The 20,695-nt window shown below is 27.7% G+C and overlaps 1 protein-coding gene across 1 annotated transcript in view; it reads right to left on the bottom strand.

The window, feature by feature from the left end:
* Positions 1–20,695, bottom strand: part of LOC111641620 (spermatogenesis-associated protein 22-like) — a 111,980-nt gene that overhangs the window by 13,063 nt on the left and 78,222 nt on the right. Inside the window, exon 2 of the mRNA XM_023387824.1 lies at positions 864–1,019. Within this exon, the coding sequence (XP_023243592.1) occupies positions 864–1,019 (156 nt within the window). The remainder of the gene's footprint in view (positions 1–863; positions 1,020–20,695) is intronic.

The raw sequence follows: 20,695 nt of genomic DNA, 5'->3' as shown, positions 1-20,695 counted from the left end.
TTTATTATTACGTTATTGCACCAACATTACCGTTTTTAACGAGAAATCTTGTATATCGTATGCTTAATCTTTTAATTAATGTTCAACGCGTCGAACCCACATGTCAAATGTAAGTCCACATTTTTGTTCATTTATGTCAATCACGGCCTTTTTATAAAATTGTTAACCTCCTATTAATTTTTGTAGCAAATAGCTGATGAGGGACTCTATGTCCGAAATGCATTCTGAAAATAAAATAGTGTTTTTCTAAATCTAATTTGATGTCCTGTGGTGGTGTAATAAGTCTAGAAGTAAAGTAAAGCCAATCTTAGCGCTCACTAACCATTGAGAAGACTAGACAAGAAGCGTATCATAGTATACAAAATAAATTGTAGCTATTTCTGTGTTTGTTATATCTACAGAGACTTGAGAGACTCTTTGTGGTGATTTCTTTTAACCGTGAACGAATCAAAAGACGAGATAAGATTAACGAGAACATTTATTAGCTTACATACATCCGATTTGGATTTTACACAAATTGCGAAATTATACCCCGACTTACGCGAATTCGACTTATGCGGTTATTGCTCGGTCCCACCTATCGCGTAAGTTCGGGGTATTACTGTATTCATTTTCATGGTCTTCATGTAATTGTATAACGCGGTGCACGAATAAACTAAACAACAATTAAAAATAGGATTATTAGATAGTAATAATCAATAGCTGTGCATATTCTAAATTAAAATGAAGGCCACATACACAAAATTACAAATAAGATTTTGATATAGGTTATTTTAGATAATATTTACTATTAATGTTTAATAGTAAATATTTTAGTCTTATTAAATTCGAAAATTAATAATGAGAGCGATATCGTTACTTACGTTGAAAATTACATAAATTATTTGGTTTAGGCAATAATTGAAGTCTTGAAGTAGACTGATCAGAATTAGCTTGAGATAAAATTTCATTAAAAACTGGTTGACTTGGCCTTTTTAAATTGTATGGTGATACGAGACGTTTTTTAGAATCAAAACTTGCTGAAATAATTAAAATAAATAAATCGTTTTTAAATCTAATTATGCACAATTCCTAATTTTTTTAAAAGTATAATTATATCAATTAAATTTTATTAAATTAAATTATTTGTACACATGTAATTACGAGTAATATACGTGCATATGTAATTTATGTAACATGTAATTATATTACAAATAAATTTTGACATTTGTTGTTTTTTAAATATTGCATACACTTGAAAGCTGTGGATGTGGAATATAATAATAAAAGTCAGCTAAACTTAATTATTACGATAATCCGATTTCTACTATTTTAACTTTTAAATTTTCTTAGTCAAATCAGAAAGTTAATTCTCATCATGTATTTGCCACAAAAATAGAAAAAAGCTTTTAATGAAAATTGTTTCGTAATAAACAGACAGAGAAGTATCGACAATGTTTACGATAATTTTTTAATTCCCATATTTGGGGATAAGCCGTAACCAAATTAATTAATTTCTCTTCAAGAAAACTGATTTTCTTTCGTTCATATTCACCGAAGAAGTCATGTTTGAACTGTACACACACCGAAAATAAGGTAAGAAACCGATCAACAAGCACAGTATAAAGTGTGCATCATATAAATTACGAAGCCTGTCTCTGGTAATTTATTAAGAACGAATTGCAATGGAATATTGTAATTTCTATATACTGTATTACTAGTATTTAAATAGTCAGATTTTAAGTATTGGGTTATATCTTTTTGAAATATCGCAAAACTTTATTCGATTTGTAGAAAACAAATAACAGATCTCCAGCTTCAGTACAATACTTGCGTTAGCACTAATGCATTAGGACCTATGCATTAGTGCTTCTCAAATAGCCATGCTGTATCAGAATTTGAAATCTGAGTAGTCATTTGAGAAATGGTAACCTTTTATGCACGAATTAGGTGAAATGGGGATTGGGAGTAAGCTCATTAATTTTCCTGTTAATCCGTGTTTTCTATGATATTGCTAATGTACTGTTATATGTTTATTAACAATATAGACTGCATATTAGAATGTTATTTGTTTAGTAATAATCTACTAAATTTCATGTAAACTAATAATATTTATTAGCCTATAAGATGATTTTTCAAAAAGATAAAATATGATCTGTTTGGTAAGCCTGTTATATAAGGATTACATTTAGTATTAAGTCAGAGAGCATTCAAAAATTTTGGAGCAAAGGTGGAGCAAAGGACGTAGGCCTACAGTATAAAAAATAATTACAATATCATCCTAAAGTAAAGCCATGTGACCCTTCTCATCTCGAGATGAGGACGTATAAGTCATCTGAGCTATTCGTTCATATAACTTTTTAAGATGTAATTGCTCTGCTAATAAATCCTTCTGCTTATGATTTTGTAATAAATCTTTTGATTGTTCGTGTATTAGAAAACTGATCAATGGCAGGTTTTATCAAATTTCAATAAATGCATAAGTGTAGAGAGCTCTATCGCATTTGCTCATGTACTGTAAGGTTACAGATAAATCTTCATTAGGATAGTGCTTTCTTAAGCGAGCTGCTCCTTATCCGATGCTGTTAAATGGACTCGACTGCATTATTATTAGTAGTAGTAATAATAACTTAATTATAATACAGTACTTTGTTACGATTTTTAATTCTTTTCGTGATATATATATATATATATTAAATATTATTTATTTGACTATAATTTAATATAAACAGCGGAACAATGAATATGAAGAGGAAAAGATAAGACAATAAACACATTGAAGATTACTTAAATATATTATCTGTATTTAAATTATGAAAAAATCCTCAAACTAATTATAATATTGTTGATTATAATATTAGTTTTATAATAATATTACATTGTTAATAAATATTTTTGATATAGTAAATATAATGATGACATATCTTTAAATCACAAAGGATCAAACAGAGTTAATGTTATTAAAAATTATGTAATTATATATAGGTTTATATATAAATTTCTAATGAAATGTTTTTATCGTATGTGTTTAATATAGCGAAATACATATGATAAAAACATTCCATTATTCGAAATTTAATCATTTTAATGTGTTATAAATGCTGACATTTTTTATAAGTTGTATAGCATTCGGAAGCAGAATTTGATTTTCAGTTTCTTCAGTTTCAGTTACGAATTCTTCATCTGAAAAAACAAACTTTTGTACACAAACCAGATTATGATACTGTTTATCTCATCGAAAATGCAGAAATTTTTGTGGTTAGTTCTATATGTAGTTGGCTATTTTTCGTAACATACTTTGAGTAATTATGAGAAACATTGCTTAGAAAAGAAATATATCCGCATTGTTTCCGTGTTTTATTAATATAATGTTTCCCTAAATAATAATCTGGGAACTTCCTTTTCTTGATCATGTGATTAGTTTATGGATTTTATTTTCAGTAAGAATAAAAATTACCGTTCATCAATTCAAAAAGAGAATTTTAAAAAGTATTATATGTGTCAGAATGCGTTGGTTCTTTATCTAATCGAGACTTTTGAAACTTTTGGTTTTTTTCATTTCCTTTTACAATTTTGAATAAAATTTTCAAAATTTCTTAGCATATATTTTAGGCTTCTATCAACTCATTAATTAAAATTTCATTCGAACCAAAGTATTATAAACTTCCTATACTGTTGAGTATGGTTCGCTTCCCAATCTAGTTCATTTTTTATAATCTTTTCCTGTTAGCAGCACCGTATTTTCCCTATCGGTCAGTATTTGAACTATACGTTTTTATTGCCTAAAACATGTTTCTCGTGATCTGGAAAATGTACACATCAAGTATGATGGCATTTCGCCCACTGGAACTCTCTTCAAACTATTTTGTATGGGGATACAATAGTGTTTCCTATAATGTGATATGTGTTCCCTAAAAATTATCAAGTTATGTAATAAAAATAGCAGTGCTTTAAGAGCAGAACAGTGCCGATAGATGAAATAAAGAGGCAACCACAAAACTTGAAAGCTATATTCTAAACTTTCTATTTGCATTACATGAAAACTGACTGTTATATAAATGAAATTAAAAGTAACGGCAGGTTATTTGTAGTCCTAACAAGAATGGAAAACGAATCTGAGGTTATTTCTTCTGTAAAAAAGTATCAGAAAGACAATTCAATGTTTCTCTATGGCCAATGACATTAGTTAGCGTTACTGTAATATATATATATACTGTATATACACATACAAAGTATATATTTTTTTCAGTAACACTATTTGTACATATTTTGTATATATAATAAATTGCGAACTTCCAAACGCTAAAATTTAACTGTGAAATGTATACTAAGGGCAACTAAATAGTCAATTAACATACGCGATAATACATCGTTATTTTTTGTAATGACAGTCTAAACAAGAATGAAAAAATGGCCCGTACTACGACGCCATCTATTTTCCACGAAGACCCGGAAATATGACGTTGATAGATGCCAAGTGATTTACATTAATGAACATTCAGAATTTTAACTCTTTATATACTATTTCTAATCTCAAAAATTTAGCAATACTACTCTTGTTAAATATTACAATGACCTATATTTGAAGATGAAGATACTGATAAAACTGAACTTAAAGAAGAGATAGTTAATCTTTCCTACTGGTAATAGACCAGTAGATATTAAGAGTTCAGAAAATGTTTTAATTTTATACATAATATTGATTGTTTGTTTATTTCCAGTGGTAGGTACGGTACATTCAGCTTTCGTTTACTTTTAACAATACCAATTACAGTAGTTACAGCTATACGTAGCTTTTCCAAACTGAAATTAATTAAAAATTATTTCCGTATAATTACTGCAACAGGATATTTGGTCAATTTGCAATAGCAACATTAACAAAAAGCTATATTGAGAGAGGTATATTCAATAAACTGTATTATCGAGATGCCACGAACACTTTCGTGAAATTACAATCCTGCAGAATTTTTAAAATAATATGCCGTTACATTAACATGTAAAATTTTTTTAATAAATAAAAAATTTAAATAAAATTTCTACTAAAAATTAATAAGTATTTTTATTCTCTCTCTTTTTTTGTTATTATTTCTAAGCATTTACTTGAATGTGATGTAATTTGTTTGAAAACCACGTACGTAATGTTTAAATACATACAGTATTTTATGTAATTAACATTGAAACATGAGTGACAGGTATGAGATTCGCTTCAGGCGACGAAATTTGGCATAGCTCTGGTTAAGAGTAGAAAACTCAAAAATTGTAATCTTACAAAATATTGTTACAGTATTTCAAGCTTCTCCTCATTTCTCTTTTTTGTCCACTACTTGAATTCTTACGAACGGGACATTTATATCGGTATTCTTGTTTGGGATACTGTATTAAATATCAAGAAAAGTACACAGATGCGGAAGAACAGTGCAATACACACTCGTTGGAAAACACACGTGGATAAACTGGGGTCATAAAACTTGAGGTGTGCATGTGGTGTGTATTTTTCCGCAGGTCACTACTTTCACCTGAATGACGTTTTTCATGTTCACCTGATATTACTCAGTAGTGCAAAGCTTAGTTATATTTTGTGTTTTTGTTATTTTATTCCCTTATTTATCTATTGCATATAAAGAAATTCGAGCATTAGAAAAACACATTATAACAAACGAAATGTATTTTAATTTGAATCGCTTTATACCAACAAAAGTTGAATAATGTATATTTATATTTCGTTATTAACGATTTGACAGAGCAATTACGATTAAAAATATACAAGACTAAAATAATTTAGTTAATTTTAGTCTTATGCTTTTCTTTAATTTATATTTCATCTATAAAACTATTTTCAGTTGGAAAAAAAAATTAAAAGAGAATGTTTTTAGTCGTACAAAAATTAATACGTTATTATTTAATATTATTCCGTAGTTTATAATAAAAATGCGCAGGACGTTGTTCGTAAATTACATATACCATTCAAACATTCTTAATAAACATTTATTACATTTAAATGTAATAGACGTAATAAAGTTTACAACTTTCAATAAACTAAAGCATTAACTTGAAAACTAAAGAGGATAGAAAAAGCCTGAAATAAGTAATAATAAATTTTAAAAATAAACTACATTTCAAATAAAATAGAAAATTCAGCATGGATTAGTAATAAGTTATCTATCACACTTATTTTCAATTTGAAAAACAGCGAAAATGCATTTGTAATGTAAATTTATAATAAACTAGCTACAAGGACCCGCTTCGCTGGGTTTCTATTTGTATGTAATATAGTTTTTTTATATATATAAAAGACTGTTTTTCTAAGTAATCTAGAATCTAGCTGCAAGGACCCGCTTCGCTGGGCAAAAAGTAACGATAGTGAAGATTAAGATAATTACATTATAGCCAATCTTATCCGTTTTCACAGAATGCAAGAATTAGGTCCCCCGTTTCCAGACTAATTAGAGACCTGGTCCCGATTCTATTTCTGAACGTCTCCTGTTTACGTCCAGTCAAACGAACTATTTTCAACGTTTCTGGAACGTTTACAATCGTTCTATAATCAAACCAATATTCGAATGTTATGTTCGAAATAGAAAACCGCTTTCAACCACTTTCAGCCCCATATCTCCCGCACCCTTATAGCTATCGAGACGCAACCCCCATAGTGCACGAATGGAGACTTGGAGCTACTACCACATACAAACACCATTCACGTGCGATGTGTAGTTTTGGCGGAAAAGTGAAATATAGGGACACACAAGTCCATATATATATATATGACATTTAATCATTAAAAATATTATAAAAAGTTTCTGAAGCATTATTAAGAATTTATTACAGAAATAAAATAATCAATATAATAACATATTTTATATAACAAATCTATGATAGAATGAAAACTGGGAGTGTAAGGAGTTATATATACAGTATATATAATATTTATACACTCCTAGTTGTATTACTGTATATAAGTTGTATACACTGCTAGTTTCAAAAAAGAAAAAAATATATATTTTGTTTTCCGATTCTTCTCGCCCTGTGGGCACTAAGTCAGTCTTTTCATCATACCCATGGATTCGGTCAGGTCTGCAATGAGGGCGATCGTGTGGTGAGGGATACGGACAACATATCTGGAACAGACCACCCAAGAAAAATTCCTGGGGTTTTTCGCCAGTCTGGATTAGATCCCATATCTCCCAGAGCGACAGGCTGACGCCTAAATCGCCTCGGCATCTGGCCGTCGAAGCGAATATATCAGAAACAACTATATTGTGTGCTAGAAAAATATATTATATACAGTGTATACACATATAAGTTTCTATTCCGTATAGAACATATAGCATATAACAAATTTTCGTCGAATAAGATATAATAGTAAAATCTCGTAATTTATTTAAGAAATTTTACTTCTGCGATATCGCTGAACATCTTTACAAATTGTAGAACTTATTCATAAATGGCACGGTTACTTTTCTGAAGCAACAACTATGAACTTAAAAATATTAATTTATATTTTATTTCCATCAATGAAAACGATTTAATTCTACCTAAATAAACGATATTTTTACTTAAACTAATTTATTTTTAGTTCAACGTTTTCAATACAAACAATAAAATATATGAATGGAGATATTCTAATCTCCAGTCTAATCGGTTTTATATAACTTGCAGCATTGAATTTTGTCCTTATCTCATGCTAATAATTTTTCTAAAACATCTTCCTATACGCGAATGAAAAAAAATAAATCAATATTTTTAAGCTGTATTAATTCCATTAACTAACTTTTATTCTTTTCATGGTATTTTTATAATAATTACTGTATATATTTTCTGAAACTTGAGTTTTTCCAAAATAAATAACTATCATAGAAATGATNTTTTTTTATATATATAAAAGACTGTTTTTCTAAGTAATCTAGAATCTAGCTGCAAGGACCCGCTTCGCTGGGCAAAAAGTAACGATAGTGAAGATTAAGATAATTACATTATAGCCAATCTTATCCGTTTTCACAGAATGCAAGAATTAGGTCCCCCGTTTCCAGACTAATTAGAGACCTGGTCCCGATTCTATTTCTGAACGTCTCCTGTTTACGTCCAGTCAAACGAACTATTTTCAACGTTTCTGGAACGTTTACAATCGTTCTATAATCAAACCAATATTCGAATGTTATGTTCGAAATAGAAAACCGCTTTCAACCACTTTCAGCCCCATATCTCCCGCACCCTTATAGCTATCGAGACGCAACCCCCATAGTGCACGAATGGAGACTTGGAGCTACTACCACATACAAACACCATTCACGTGCGATGTGTAGTTTTGGCGGAAAAGTGAAATATAGGGACACACAAGTCCATATATATATATATGACATTTAATCATTAAAAATATTATAAAAAGTTTCTGAAGCATTATTAAGAATTTATTACAGAAATAAAATAATCAATATAATAACATATTTTATATAACAAATCTATGATAGAATGAAAACTGGGAGTGTAAGGAGTTATATATACAGTATATATAATATTTATACACTCCTAGTTGTATTACTGTATATAAGTTGTATACACTGCTAGTTTCAAAAAAGAAAAAAATATATATTTTGTTTTCCGATTCTTCTCGCCCTGTGGGCACTAAGTCAGTCTTTTCATCATACCCATGGATTCGGTCAGGTCTGCAATGAGGGCGATCGTGTGGTGAGGGATACGGACAACATATCTGGAACAGACCACCCAAGAAAAATTCCTGGGGTTTTTCGCCAGTCTGGATTAGATCCCATATCTCCCAGAGCGACAGGCTGACGCCTAAATCGCCTCGGCATCTGGCCGTCGAAGCGAATATATCAGAAACAACTATATTGTGTGCTAGAAAAATATATTATATACAGTGTATACACATATAAGTTTCTATTCCGTATAGAACATATAGCATATAACAAATTTTCGTCGAATAAGATATAATAGTAAAATCTCGTAATTTATTTAAGAAATTTTACTTCTGCGATATCGCTGAACATCTTTACAAATTGTAGAACTTATTCATAAATGGCACGGTTACTTTTCTGAAGCAACAACTATGAACTTAAAAATATTAATTTATATTTTATTTCCATCAATGAAAACGATTTAATTCTACCTAAATAAACGATATTTTTACTTAAACTAATTTATTTTTAGTTCAACGTTTTCAATACAAACAATAAAATATATGAATGGAGATATTCTAATCTCCAGTCTAATCGGTTTTATATAACTTGCAGCATTGAATTTTGTCCTTATCTCATGCTAATAATTTTTCTAAAACATCTTCCTATACGCGAATGAAAAAAAATAAATCAATATTTTTAAGCTGTATTAATTCCATTAACTAACTTTTATTCTTTTCATGGTATTTTTATAATAATTACTGTATATATTTTCTGAAACTTGAGTTTTTCCAAAATAAATAACTATCATAGAAATGATATAAACACAAAAATGGAGGATTTGACGAAAATTATTAAATACTTTTTATTTATTAATTAATGTAAAATATAACTGAAAAAATGATTTATTCAGATTATTTTTTATTTTATTTTAGTATTTATCTATCAAAATTTAAATTTTTGAGCAATATAATTCTTTGCGTAGTCTTATAATTAAAGTATTTAACAGAAAATAGTTTAATTTATGCGTAAATGCTATATTTCTTTCAATTATTTTTGATTCTTATTCGATTTGTCATGAACTTAAATAGATGTAAGTTGATTTCTAGTTAAGATAAATTATTCAGGAATATTTTTCGATATATTTTAATTTAAGTTTAAAATCGGCGTATTTTTACGTATAATTGTTTTCATGATCAAATACATATTTTATATCAAAATTCTAAATATAATAACTTTAAAGTTATTAATAAATTATTATTTTCTTTCCGTAAAATATAACCTATTTTGTATTTACGAAGTAGGTCAACTGCGAATAAATATATTTCTTAGGTTCATGTCCTCAAGTTCGGTTTAAATATGTAATCAACATACAAAATACAGTATATTTACTGAATTTAAATATCGAAGTTAATAAATATGTTTAAATTTTCATTGATAATTATAATTTTAAGTATAAAAGGTTTTATTCAATAATAACACGGTTTATATATTAAATAATTTAAATTGAACTGTCTGTATTATTTAATAAGTTTCTAATATCGGCCATTTATTTTATTTTAAAAATAAAAATAAAATTTTTACAATTATAATCATGAAATGCCCAAAATTAATATAAAATTTTAAAATGTTTTTTGATCATTATAATGCATTAATTACAAATATATTTTATAATTGGCATATCAAGGTTAAAACTTATTGACCTATTACAAAATTTAATGAAATATCTTAGTTCATTTTGAAATGTAATTTTAAAATCTTTTTAAACAGCATATTTAGTTCATTTTAAATATTTTTATATAGTTTTGAATGGAATTTTACAAACATTAGAGTACTGTACATACGGAATTTGATTTACAAGTATTTGATCTAATAAGCTGTAATCAAATACAGCATAATATCGTGGGTGTAGAATCATAAGCGGCTAACTATGAAACTGTAATTTTCTGAAAACAATATTTGAAAATGGGATCAATTACAAATAAGAAATTTCTGAAGGGCAATTTGCCTATCAGAAATTTGCTACTTTACATAATCGTCTGGAATTTTACATATCTGCTTATGGTCTCAAACAGAACTTGCTGAATATAGTAAGAATACTCTATTATTGAAAAACTACAAACTTTAGAATTAGCCGCTTATCCACGATATTCATCTGATGATCTGATTAACACGATTCAGGTTAAAAATCTCATATAATTTATGGAATTGATAACGGTTCTGAATTTAGGGGTCCTTATATTCTTTTATTTCTAGGTTATTTACGTGCCTCGGACACAAATACGGATCAATAAAATAGCTCCTCGCTAATTTGTTATACAGGGTGTTTTACATTAGGTGTTATAAGTCAGTAACTCGGAAAATATGCTTCTAATAAAAAAGAAGAATTGATAAGAATAAAAGTTTAATATTTCTTAGAAGCCTTTTTAATGCCGTAAAAATAGTCTGGCCAATCCTCTTCTTGGTGGAGTGGAGGCAACTTCAAAACTTTAAATGAAACCCCTAAGTTTTTGTTCTTGGATTCTCTGTAAAAAAAATAATAATAAACTAAAATTGAGAACGTTTTTTTCAAATAAATTATGTAATTTCAAAAGTTGTAGCATTTTCGCTGAACATCTTTACAAATTGTAGAACTTATTCATAAATGGCACGGTTACTTTTCTGAAGCAACAACTATGAACTTAAAAATATTAATTTATATTTTATTTCCATCAATGAAAACGATTTAATTCTACCTAAATAAACGATATTTTTACTTAAACTAATTTATTTTTAGTTCAACGTTTTCAATACAAACAATAAAATATATGAATGGAGATATTCTAATCTCCAGTCTAATCGGTTTTATATAACTTGCAGCATTGAATTTTGTCCTTATCTCATGCTAATAATTTTTCTAAAACATCTTCCTATACGCGAATGAAAAAAAATAAATCAATATTTTTAAGCTGTATTAATTCCATTAACTAACTTTTATTCTTTTCATGGTATTTTTATAATAATTACTGTATATATTTTCTGAAACTTGAGTTTTTCCAAAATAAATAACTATCATAGAAATGATATAAACACAAAAATGGAGGATTTGACGAAAATTATTAAATACTTTTTATTTATTAATTAATGTAAAATATAACTGAAAAAATGATTTATTCAGATTATTTTTTATTTTATTTTAGTATTTATCTATCAAAATTTAAATTTTTGAGCAATATAATTCTTTGCGTAGTCTTATAATTAAAGTATTTAACAGAAAATAGTTTAATTTATGCGTAAATGCTATATTTCTTTCAATTATTTTTGATTCTTATTCGATTTGTCATGAACTTAAATAGATGTAAGTTGATTTCTAGTTAAGATAAATTATTCAGGAATATTTTTCGATATATTTTAATTTAAGTTTAAAATCGGCGTATTTTTACGTATAATTGTTTTCATGATCAAATACATATTTTATATCAAAATTCTAAATATAATAACTTTAAAGTTATTAATAAATTATTATTTTCTTTCCGTNCTTGGATTCTCTGTAAAAAAATAATAATAAACTAAAATTGAGAACGTTTTTTTCAAATAAATTATGTAATTTCAAAAGTTGTAGCATTTGTATTCGTACGTATTGAAAGATAACGATCTAATAAAACTACAACTTTTTTAATGAGCTAATTAATTTCTATTCCTTTAGTTTTTTTAGTTATTTAACAAATGCTCAAGCAGATGTCTATTTTTATCTAAACATTTTAGTAATCGAGTAAGTAACAAAGTTTCGCTGAACAGACTGCAACATTTCTGGTGTTCTTTTAGCAAACGAATCGCTTATTCTTTGCTTTACATCTTGAATCTTTGTCGGTTATTGAAACAAATCTCATAAGAAATAATCAATTGGGGTCAAATCTGGTAACCTAGATGACCATGAAATTGTTCCTCAACATCAATCCATCGTTCTCCAAACACGTCATTTAAATTTACTTTTTAAAATATTATTCAAAGATAAGTATTACTTTTAAACCATATTAGGAATTCGTTAAAAATTAACCAGTAACAATTTTGAAATGTTTTAATTAATTACTAAAAAAGTTGAATGTTTATTAGACTGTCATACGCTTGTAATTTTTGAAGTAATTTATTTAAAAGAATGTTTTCAATTTTAGTTTATTATTTTTAATGGGGGATCCAAAATTGTAAAAAATTGGGGTTTCATTCAAAATTTAAAAGAAGTTTTCCCTGTCCTACCCAGAAGGGGATAGCAAGGCTTTATTTTTACGGCATTAAATATTAAACTTTATCATTATCATTTTTTTTATTTATTAGAGTTATTACACTTACGTGAAATATCCTGTATATTACTATACAAATAAAGAATTATTATTTCACATATTTATACATCCATATTATCGAACAGTACTTTTTACGGGCCTGGAGCCAAAAGTAATTTGACACTCCATAAGAAAAACTCAACTCTTAAAACATTTTCCCTAAAAGCTGTGAGACTGGGCTACAGTTCCATTGTCCCTATTATGGTTCGCTCTGTACATACAATATTATAAACAATACAATATTATAAACAGTGTATATTATATATCATTATACTTATACATTATATAAATTTACAGCCCATAATGCCTCGTATTGTATAATTGGTTAAAAACATTATTCTGTTTTAAAATTAGATCAAAAATAGATTGTTGACTTTCGTATCAAGTCGTATTAATTATAATATTAATTTGTTCTATTTTATTATTAGTTGTTTTATTTATTTATTTGAATATGCAAATAATTTAAAATTTTTATGTTGGTTTCTATCTAAAAAAAAGAACACAAACAAACATAAAACATAAATATGAACAATAAAAATAAAACTCGATATAATTAAACAATTCAGCATATTTACATTTGTAATTACTTTCATACAAGAATTTCACTTTCGTGCAAGATTTCATAAAGATTATCTTCAGTTGCATTCTATTTCATTCTACGAGATTGCATTCCTGTTATCATTAGTCCTGCATTGATTTACATAGTACAGTACCTTTTTTATTTTTATTTTTTTATAAAATAATCATTATCTTATAATATTCATGTACAGTACTGTACTAGTAAAGTTCGCTGAAAAAACGAAAGTTTCTCTATATGCGCGAGGATTAAACAATTTCACAGGTGATATGAGTCCGTTTGCTTTGTTGAACAGAAAAACATAAATAAATAAAAATCAATGAAATTTTATAAGACTTTTGTATTGAAAAAGATGGCTTATATAACATTACATATAATCATATACAGTATATAATCAAGGCCGGCTTTAGGCACCAGCAAAGCAAGCATTTGTTTGGTTAGCACATTTTCACACAAAAAAAAAATCCTATAAAAAATAAAGACATTTTTAAAAATGTAATTGTAAGTTAACTTTTAAATAATGACATTTTGCATTTAAAATAAGTTAAATGAATAAACTATACTTTTCTAAGCCAATTTTAAAAAGTAAGAAAGTGACAAAATCTAGAACCGGTCCTTCATATACTATATAATGTTATTATATGGTTTTCTTAGGAGAAGTAATTCTCTAAAAATATATTTACATTGATTTTTTACAGTAGGGGAGATCGGGGCAACTTCGGCATGCGGGGCAAGTTTGTCAAGCGCTTTTTTTAAAAAACAAATTAAAAGGAGACTTTGGTTATAGGTTAGGCAGTTGAGTTTTATTGGTGGCTTGTTGAGTGTAGTGTTTTTATTGTTCTCCAACAAGCGTAGTTGAATTATCAAGCAAATTTTCATTTTCGTTCAATTCCATATAATATTTTTTTTCCATTTATATTGAATTGGCAGGTTTTGTTATAATTCCATGATAACGAAAGTTACTTTTCCTGTTAGAAGGATGTAACTTCAACTTATTCACGTGGCCAGATCGTGGCTTGGCATTCTGTTCTCAGGGTTGTACTTAATGTTTCGAAATCATGACTAGCGGGGTAAGATCGGCAACATAAAGCCACATTAGAAGCAAAGGATAAAAATCAAACAGATGATAAATGAAAACATGTTTGCATTTGTTATTCATGTATATATGTCTTTGAACTTGCATTTCGTTGTAATAATATTAAATGGGTGTTGGATTTGTATTTCTTTGTTTTAATAGTGAATTCCAACTTATACATTGTTAATAACATAATTTTATATACGTGCCTATCTTGCCCCATTACTGTTGCCCCTATACCAGGGGCAACTTTAATAAAAATAATTAAAATAATTACAACTTTACAAAAAGAGAGAAGTTGCCGATCTTGCCCCTATACCCGGGGCAACTTCGTCAATTTCTCTCTTCTTGTAAAGTTGTAATTATTTTAATTATTTTTATTTCCAAACTGATTTTAACCAGTTCTATAGTAAGGTAACATTCCAATAGACAATATGCAAAGCTTTTTTTTCAGTTTACAGCAGTATTTATTACACAAAATTTAAGTAAAGCTTAACATGCCGATCTTGCCCCGATCTCCCCTATATAAAACAAGTAACAAAATAAATTTTCAAATGAGTTAAGAATAATTAAAAAATCTATAAAATTTATTACTTTTGTTAAAATTTACCAAAATAAATTATACAGTGTAATAAAATTTTTATTACAATAGCCCTCGTGGGTTAGCGTAATGAAAACCTGCAGTTTCTCTTTCCCCGTAGTTTCAGTTACCCGAGGTCATCTGCGATCCAAAAATATTAAAAAGAAAAGTCCAGAAATAAACAATTCATAAGTTTTAAATTGAACGCTGTTATGAATAACAGGATGAAATCATTTCTTTATCCAGTATATCCATGTGTATACGCTAACGCCCATTAGTCACTTATTAGCTGTCTCGGTTATCAAATCGAGTGTTGCGTATCGCGGTGCTTTTATTCGAATAACTCTTATTTTACGCAAGAGCAGTGATGCTGGCAATTAGGATTTGCCAAAGAGAAGCGTTAAAGCGTCTCTTTTAATTGAAAAGGTAAAAGTTCTCGACTGAATTAGGAAAAACATTGTATACTGTGACTATATTTGCATAACTTTTATTATAGTGTATTGTTATATTGTTCTATTTTATTATTAGTTATTGTTGTTAATTAATCTGTGAGAGCCTAATTTATAAATTAAACTTTATCTTAGATATAGTATTTATGGAGTTCGGATTAATCAATTAATCACTTAAGCGTGAAATTATATTTTTACATACATATATGTATATATGTATATAAAAATATCATCTCACGCTTATAATCCAAAAATGGTGAGCAGCAGGCAAAAGGATACTACAGTCTTACAAATTATCTATTCAGCAACTGATATTTTTAATATGTTTTATTATTAAAATATAAAGTTAAAAATTAAAAACATGATTAAACTGTCCAGCAGGATAATGCATCAAATTGTTTAAAGTCAACAGAGTTAAATAAACATTATGTGAGATTTATGGCAAGATTCAAAAGTTATTATTGAAAATATATGACGTGATTTAATGTAACATATTTATGCAACGTTCATGTCAAATATAGTTTTTATTATAACACTTTCCGCCATAAGGACATTAACAGGACATAACTTCGAGATATTTGCTTCCACTAACAGGTAATTTGCAAGAAATTATCCGGTAGAACTTAAATTTCAGTGTTCGAGTCGCAGCATCTAAATTGTGAATAAACGAATCTATTGTGAGTAGAATTAAAGCGAATAAGCTGAGAATCAAAGATACGGTAAAAAGAATTGCGCTAAACTACGCGAGGTCGCAGGAAGACGTTCAAAAAGCGGTATTTCGAAAACTATTAAAAAAAACAACTCCCAAGAAATTTCTAAAAAGAAGATTTTTTTTAATGCTTTAAATCTCTCTGTTCTGATTTGTGAGAACTTTAAAATGGGAACAAAATTTACAAAGCGGAACATGATTTGGTAGGCAATGCCAAGTACAGAAACGTTTCTGACCCATATTATACAGATGAAACCATCAACGCAGAAGTGTATCTGAACAAATGCATAAAGAAAGGATTGTTTTTTTATATACTCTAACACCATAATATTGATGAAATTCTATTTTGGCCAGACATGGCAACTGTCCATTAAGCGAGGAACGTGATCGTTTATCTAAAGTCCAAAAAATATTCAGTTTGTATGCAGAGATAATAATGTCCCAAACGTAACCTAAGCACGGATTTAGTGTAAGGGTGAATACTCTCTGAGTTCGAGAAGTCGAAAAGAAAATCAGCATTCCGAAATACATGGACTAAGATCAATAAGAAATTTGTGCATAAACATGGAAAGGCAATTATATTTTGGTTCGATGGGTGAAGCAACGCAACATGTGGGCGATCTGCCAAGGATGGAATGTCTCCAGGAAGACGTTTACGAGAAGCCGACCCTTTTAAGTGTGTTAAAACATGAAACCCGGAAAATACGTGGCCAGTCCGTTGGGTGGGCGCGAATCTAGAACCAACTTCAGTGTTCATTAGTTTTATCCACTCGGCCATTGAATAATGCGTGGAAGATGCTTCTGGCTGGGGGAAGATTTGACTACATTAAGTCTTCATCATAATGTGGACAAATCTGCGCTGGTCACAACAAATAATTATTATGTAATTATTAAACACGTTTAGAATATTTAGATAAAATTTCGTGAAGTTATATAAAAATCCAACAAAATTACAGATTTTTCTTTTCTTTTTTTTTAATCGAATACTTGATGGACATTCCTAATTTAATAAATTTTGTCATAACGGCAATAACAGACTTTTTATGAAACATATCAATGTTATATTCAAAAGTTAAATACAAAAGTCAATAGCCGACTTATATTCGTCGATAAATAGAGCAATATTCTCATTGCCAAAAATTAAAATTTCTGATATCGTCAAAAGTTTCGTATATGAAATTATTTTATAGAAAATTGATTTCAGAGTATTAGTGAATCAAGAATAATTTGAAAATCAGAAATAAAAGATACATTCCCATATATATATTTCATTTTTTGACTTTCCGTCCTGGGGACACCATATCTTTTTTCCCCATGCTCATCATAAATTCGGTCAAGTTAACAATGTTCGGAGTGCGAAGAATGAGTCCTAACATTTTTCATTGATTAATTTTCAAAAAGTTTTTAACAATTAGAAAAAAATTCTAGATTTTTAAAAATTTATAACGTTTTTAATTAATTTGAAAAACTGAAAAATAACAAACGTTTTGAAAAACAGTAAAATGTAAATGAATCCGTGTACTGTACTATATGTGTTCTTTATTTACTATTTAATAATACTAAACGCGATGCATAATGCGATTTATTCTATTACATAAGCATGTGTTTTTTGTATATGTATACTCATACATACACAAAATCGAATACTTGCGCAACAGGAAAAAAAATTAGATAATAATAGATGTCGTGTTTTTATTTTATTCGTTTTAGTTTATCATCCTTGAAGCATTGTTTTTTAAGAGGCCCTCAAATTTGGTTGTGTCTGGGGATTTCAAATTGCTTAATCTAGCACATGCTATAATGAAAACTAATATGTGTAATTTTCTATTAAATCAATCAATCTGTTATCATATTGTTCACTCGTTTTGTTCATTACAAAAATTGGTTTTATAGAAACTTCCATTAATTTAAGTTATAAGTTTAATTAAGATTTTTAAAAATTTCATTTGCATAAATGTAGGTATAATATTAGAGAGGTTTGAGGCCGAGGTTTTAAACGCGAAAACGTGTACGTCGGACGTTCAGCGCCGCTTTCCTGTAAGCCTAGAAGTTTGACAATGGTGTTTGGATAGTCAGTGGAATTATGCTCGATATTCCAAACACCATTGTCAAACTTTTAGGCTTAAAGGAAAGCGACGCTGAAAGTCCGACGTACACGTTTTCGCGTTTAAAACTTCGGCCTCAACCTCGCTATTAACATTCCATATATTAATTCTTTTTTCTGGATTTTTTTAATAAAATAAAAATTCTGGTTAATAAATAAATCAAACGAAAACAGTGACGAAATATTATGACATAAATAATTTTATGTGACTTATGTGAATAAGTTTAGATGATAGAATGAGGACTATCTTCAGAGAAGAATTAAATGCCAAAAATTTGAACAATCTAAACCCAGCTTTGTTGCTAATAATGAACCTATAGTAAATTTAGTTATTAAAGTGTTTGTTTAGTAACAATTCAGTTTATTTGATTTCAAATTGCATACACACAGAATTAGATATAAAAAAAAACAATTTAATATTCATCATAAAGTGTTGTTACAAAAATTAAATAAAACAATAATAACAATCACTCAAAATCATTCTTCATTTTTCTGAAGCCAGTTTTAACTATCTCACAAACAAATCTATCTAATCGACTAGAAAATAAATATGATTACGAATTATCATTTTTATAATTTATTGTGAAGGAAACTTTAATGTAGGAAAAACATCCAGCATAATTTCTAAAATTTAAAAAGGAGTCCAATAAAATGATACTTATCTTCATCATCTATATGAAGAAATGGTACTTTCCTCTATATGAAGATCAGTATCTTTTTCAATTATTTTATAAATAATTTTTGAAGAAATATCGATAAATTCACTTCAGATTTTAATCAGTTCCATTTTATTTTTTAAAAAATATTGTAATAATAAATTATAACGATTTTTAATAATTTAATATATGAGTATTTAAAACTTCATGCAATGTTGATTATAAATACGAATAATCGTTATAGATTTTTTAGGGATAGTTTTGTTAATTTGTTTTAAATCTAATCTTAACATGGAGAGAATAGACGAATTTTTCCATATTTTATTCCTAGATGTTATCATTAAACCAAAACTTATCTTAAAATTTTTTTTTTGTAATTTCTCTATAATGAAGGTCTAGATTTTTTCCCTCTGTTTTTAGATTAAAATTTTTGTCTAAAATTAAAATAATTTATCTTAATACTTTTAGATGCATGTTAGAAGTGGTAATTAGAATTACACTTCAGGGATTGAACGATTTTAAAATAGGAATGCATTCAAATATCCTTAGAATCAATATATACCTGTAATATTATTTTTTCTAAAATGATATTTAGACTTTTTTTTTCTGTAAATATATTTTAAAATTTAAAAATCCGATTTCAGTTTTTGTTTACGTAATTTTTGAATCATCATCTTTTAAAAAATCTAATTTAAGAATTAATCTGTAACTCGATCGCTTTGATTTTTCTCAATTAGATTACACTGAAAATTATGTGTAAAGAATGAAATAATTTGAATAAAAGAAATAACAGGCTTTATATATAATCTCTGGTTAAAAAATTATAAACGACAGTAGAAAGTTCGAATGAATCTGCAACGCATTTAATTTATTCAGATTTAATAATTAGAATATGAATAGTATAAACGTAATGAAAAAATTTGATTTTGATGAAAAATTAATTTTTGTAATTTAAATAAATTATCATTTTAATTTTTCCACGAAAAACATAATTTGATTGATTAAACTTCAAGTATCAATACAAATAACTTTGCTGTTAATGTTAATCTTAATGTTAGTTTTCTTATGAATAGTCAATTTTTAAAATTAAAGTTTTGTCGTAGCCTACATGTTAACTTGCATGTAAATTCATGTATAAATTGACATAAATTCGCTATGACATTATAAAGAAACAAAATTATATTCATATTTTTACTAATCATATGAATGTCTAAAAAAATGATGCTATCGTAATAACATTTTAGTAGCAATAACTAAATCGAAATTATATATTAACTGAAAATTACTATTATTACAATTAGACGATAGCTCAATTATGAAATTTTCTTAGACATTGTAATAAAATAATGAAAAATATGCTTTATGAACCAAAAAGACTTCTTATATTTTCTTCTATATCTTTTAGAAAATACGTATTTGCTTCTGAGGATTCAGAAGCAGTTTATCTTTCTCTAACTAGGACAATAAACATCTCGGTCAAGGGTCACCAGGAGCATAGATTAGTGACAATTTTGTTATTTCCTCTATAGTGGTGTTTCCCTTTCATCGTAAAAGTTTGAGGTAATTTTGAGTTTTAGTTTTAAATTTTATCTAACTGATATATCTATTTGATGTGAAAAT

Source organism: Centruroides sculpturatus, unplaced genomic scaffold (assembly GCF_000671375.1).
Source record: "Centruroides sculpturatus isolate CEXI.00-Female unplaced genomic scaffold, Cexi_2.0 scaffold151, whole genome shotgun sequence".
NCBI classification, from domain to species: Eukaryota; Metazoa; Arthropoda; class Arachnida; order Scorpiones; family Buthidae; genus Centruroides; species Centruroides sculpturatus.
This window is presented reverse-complemented; position numbering and strand designations above follow the sequence as displayed.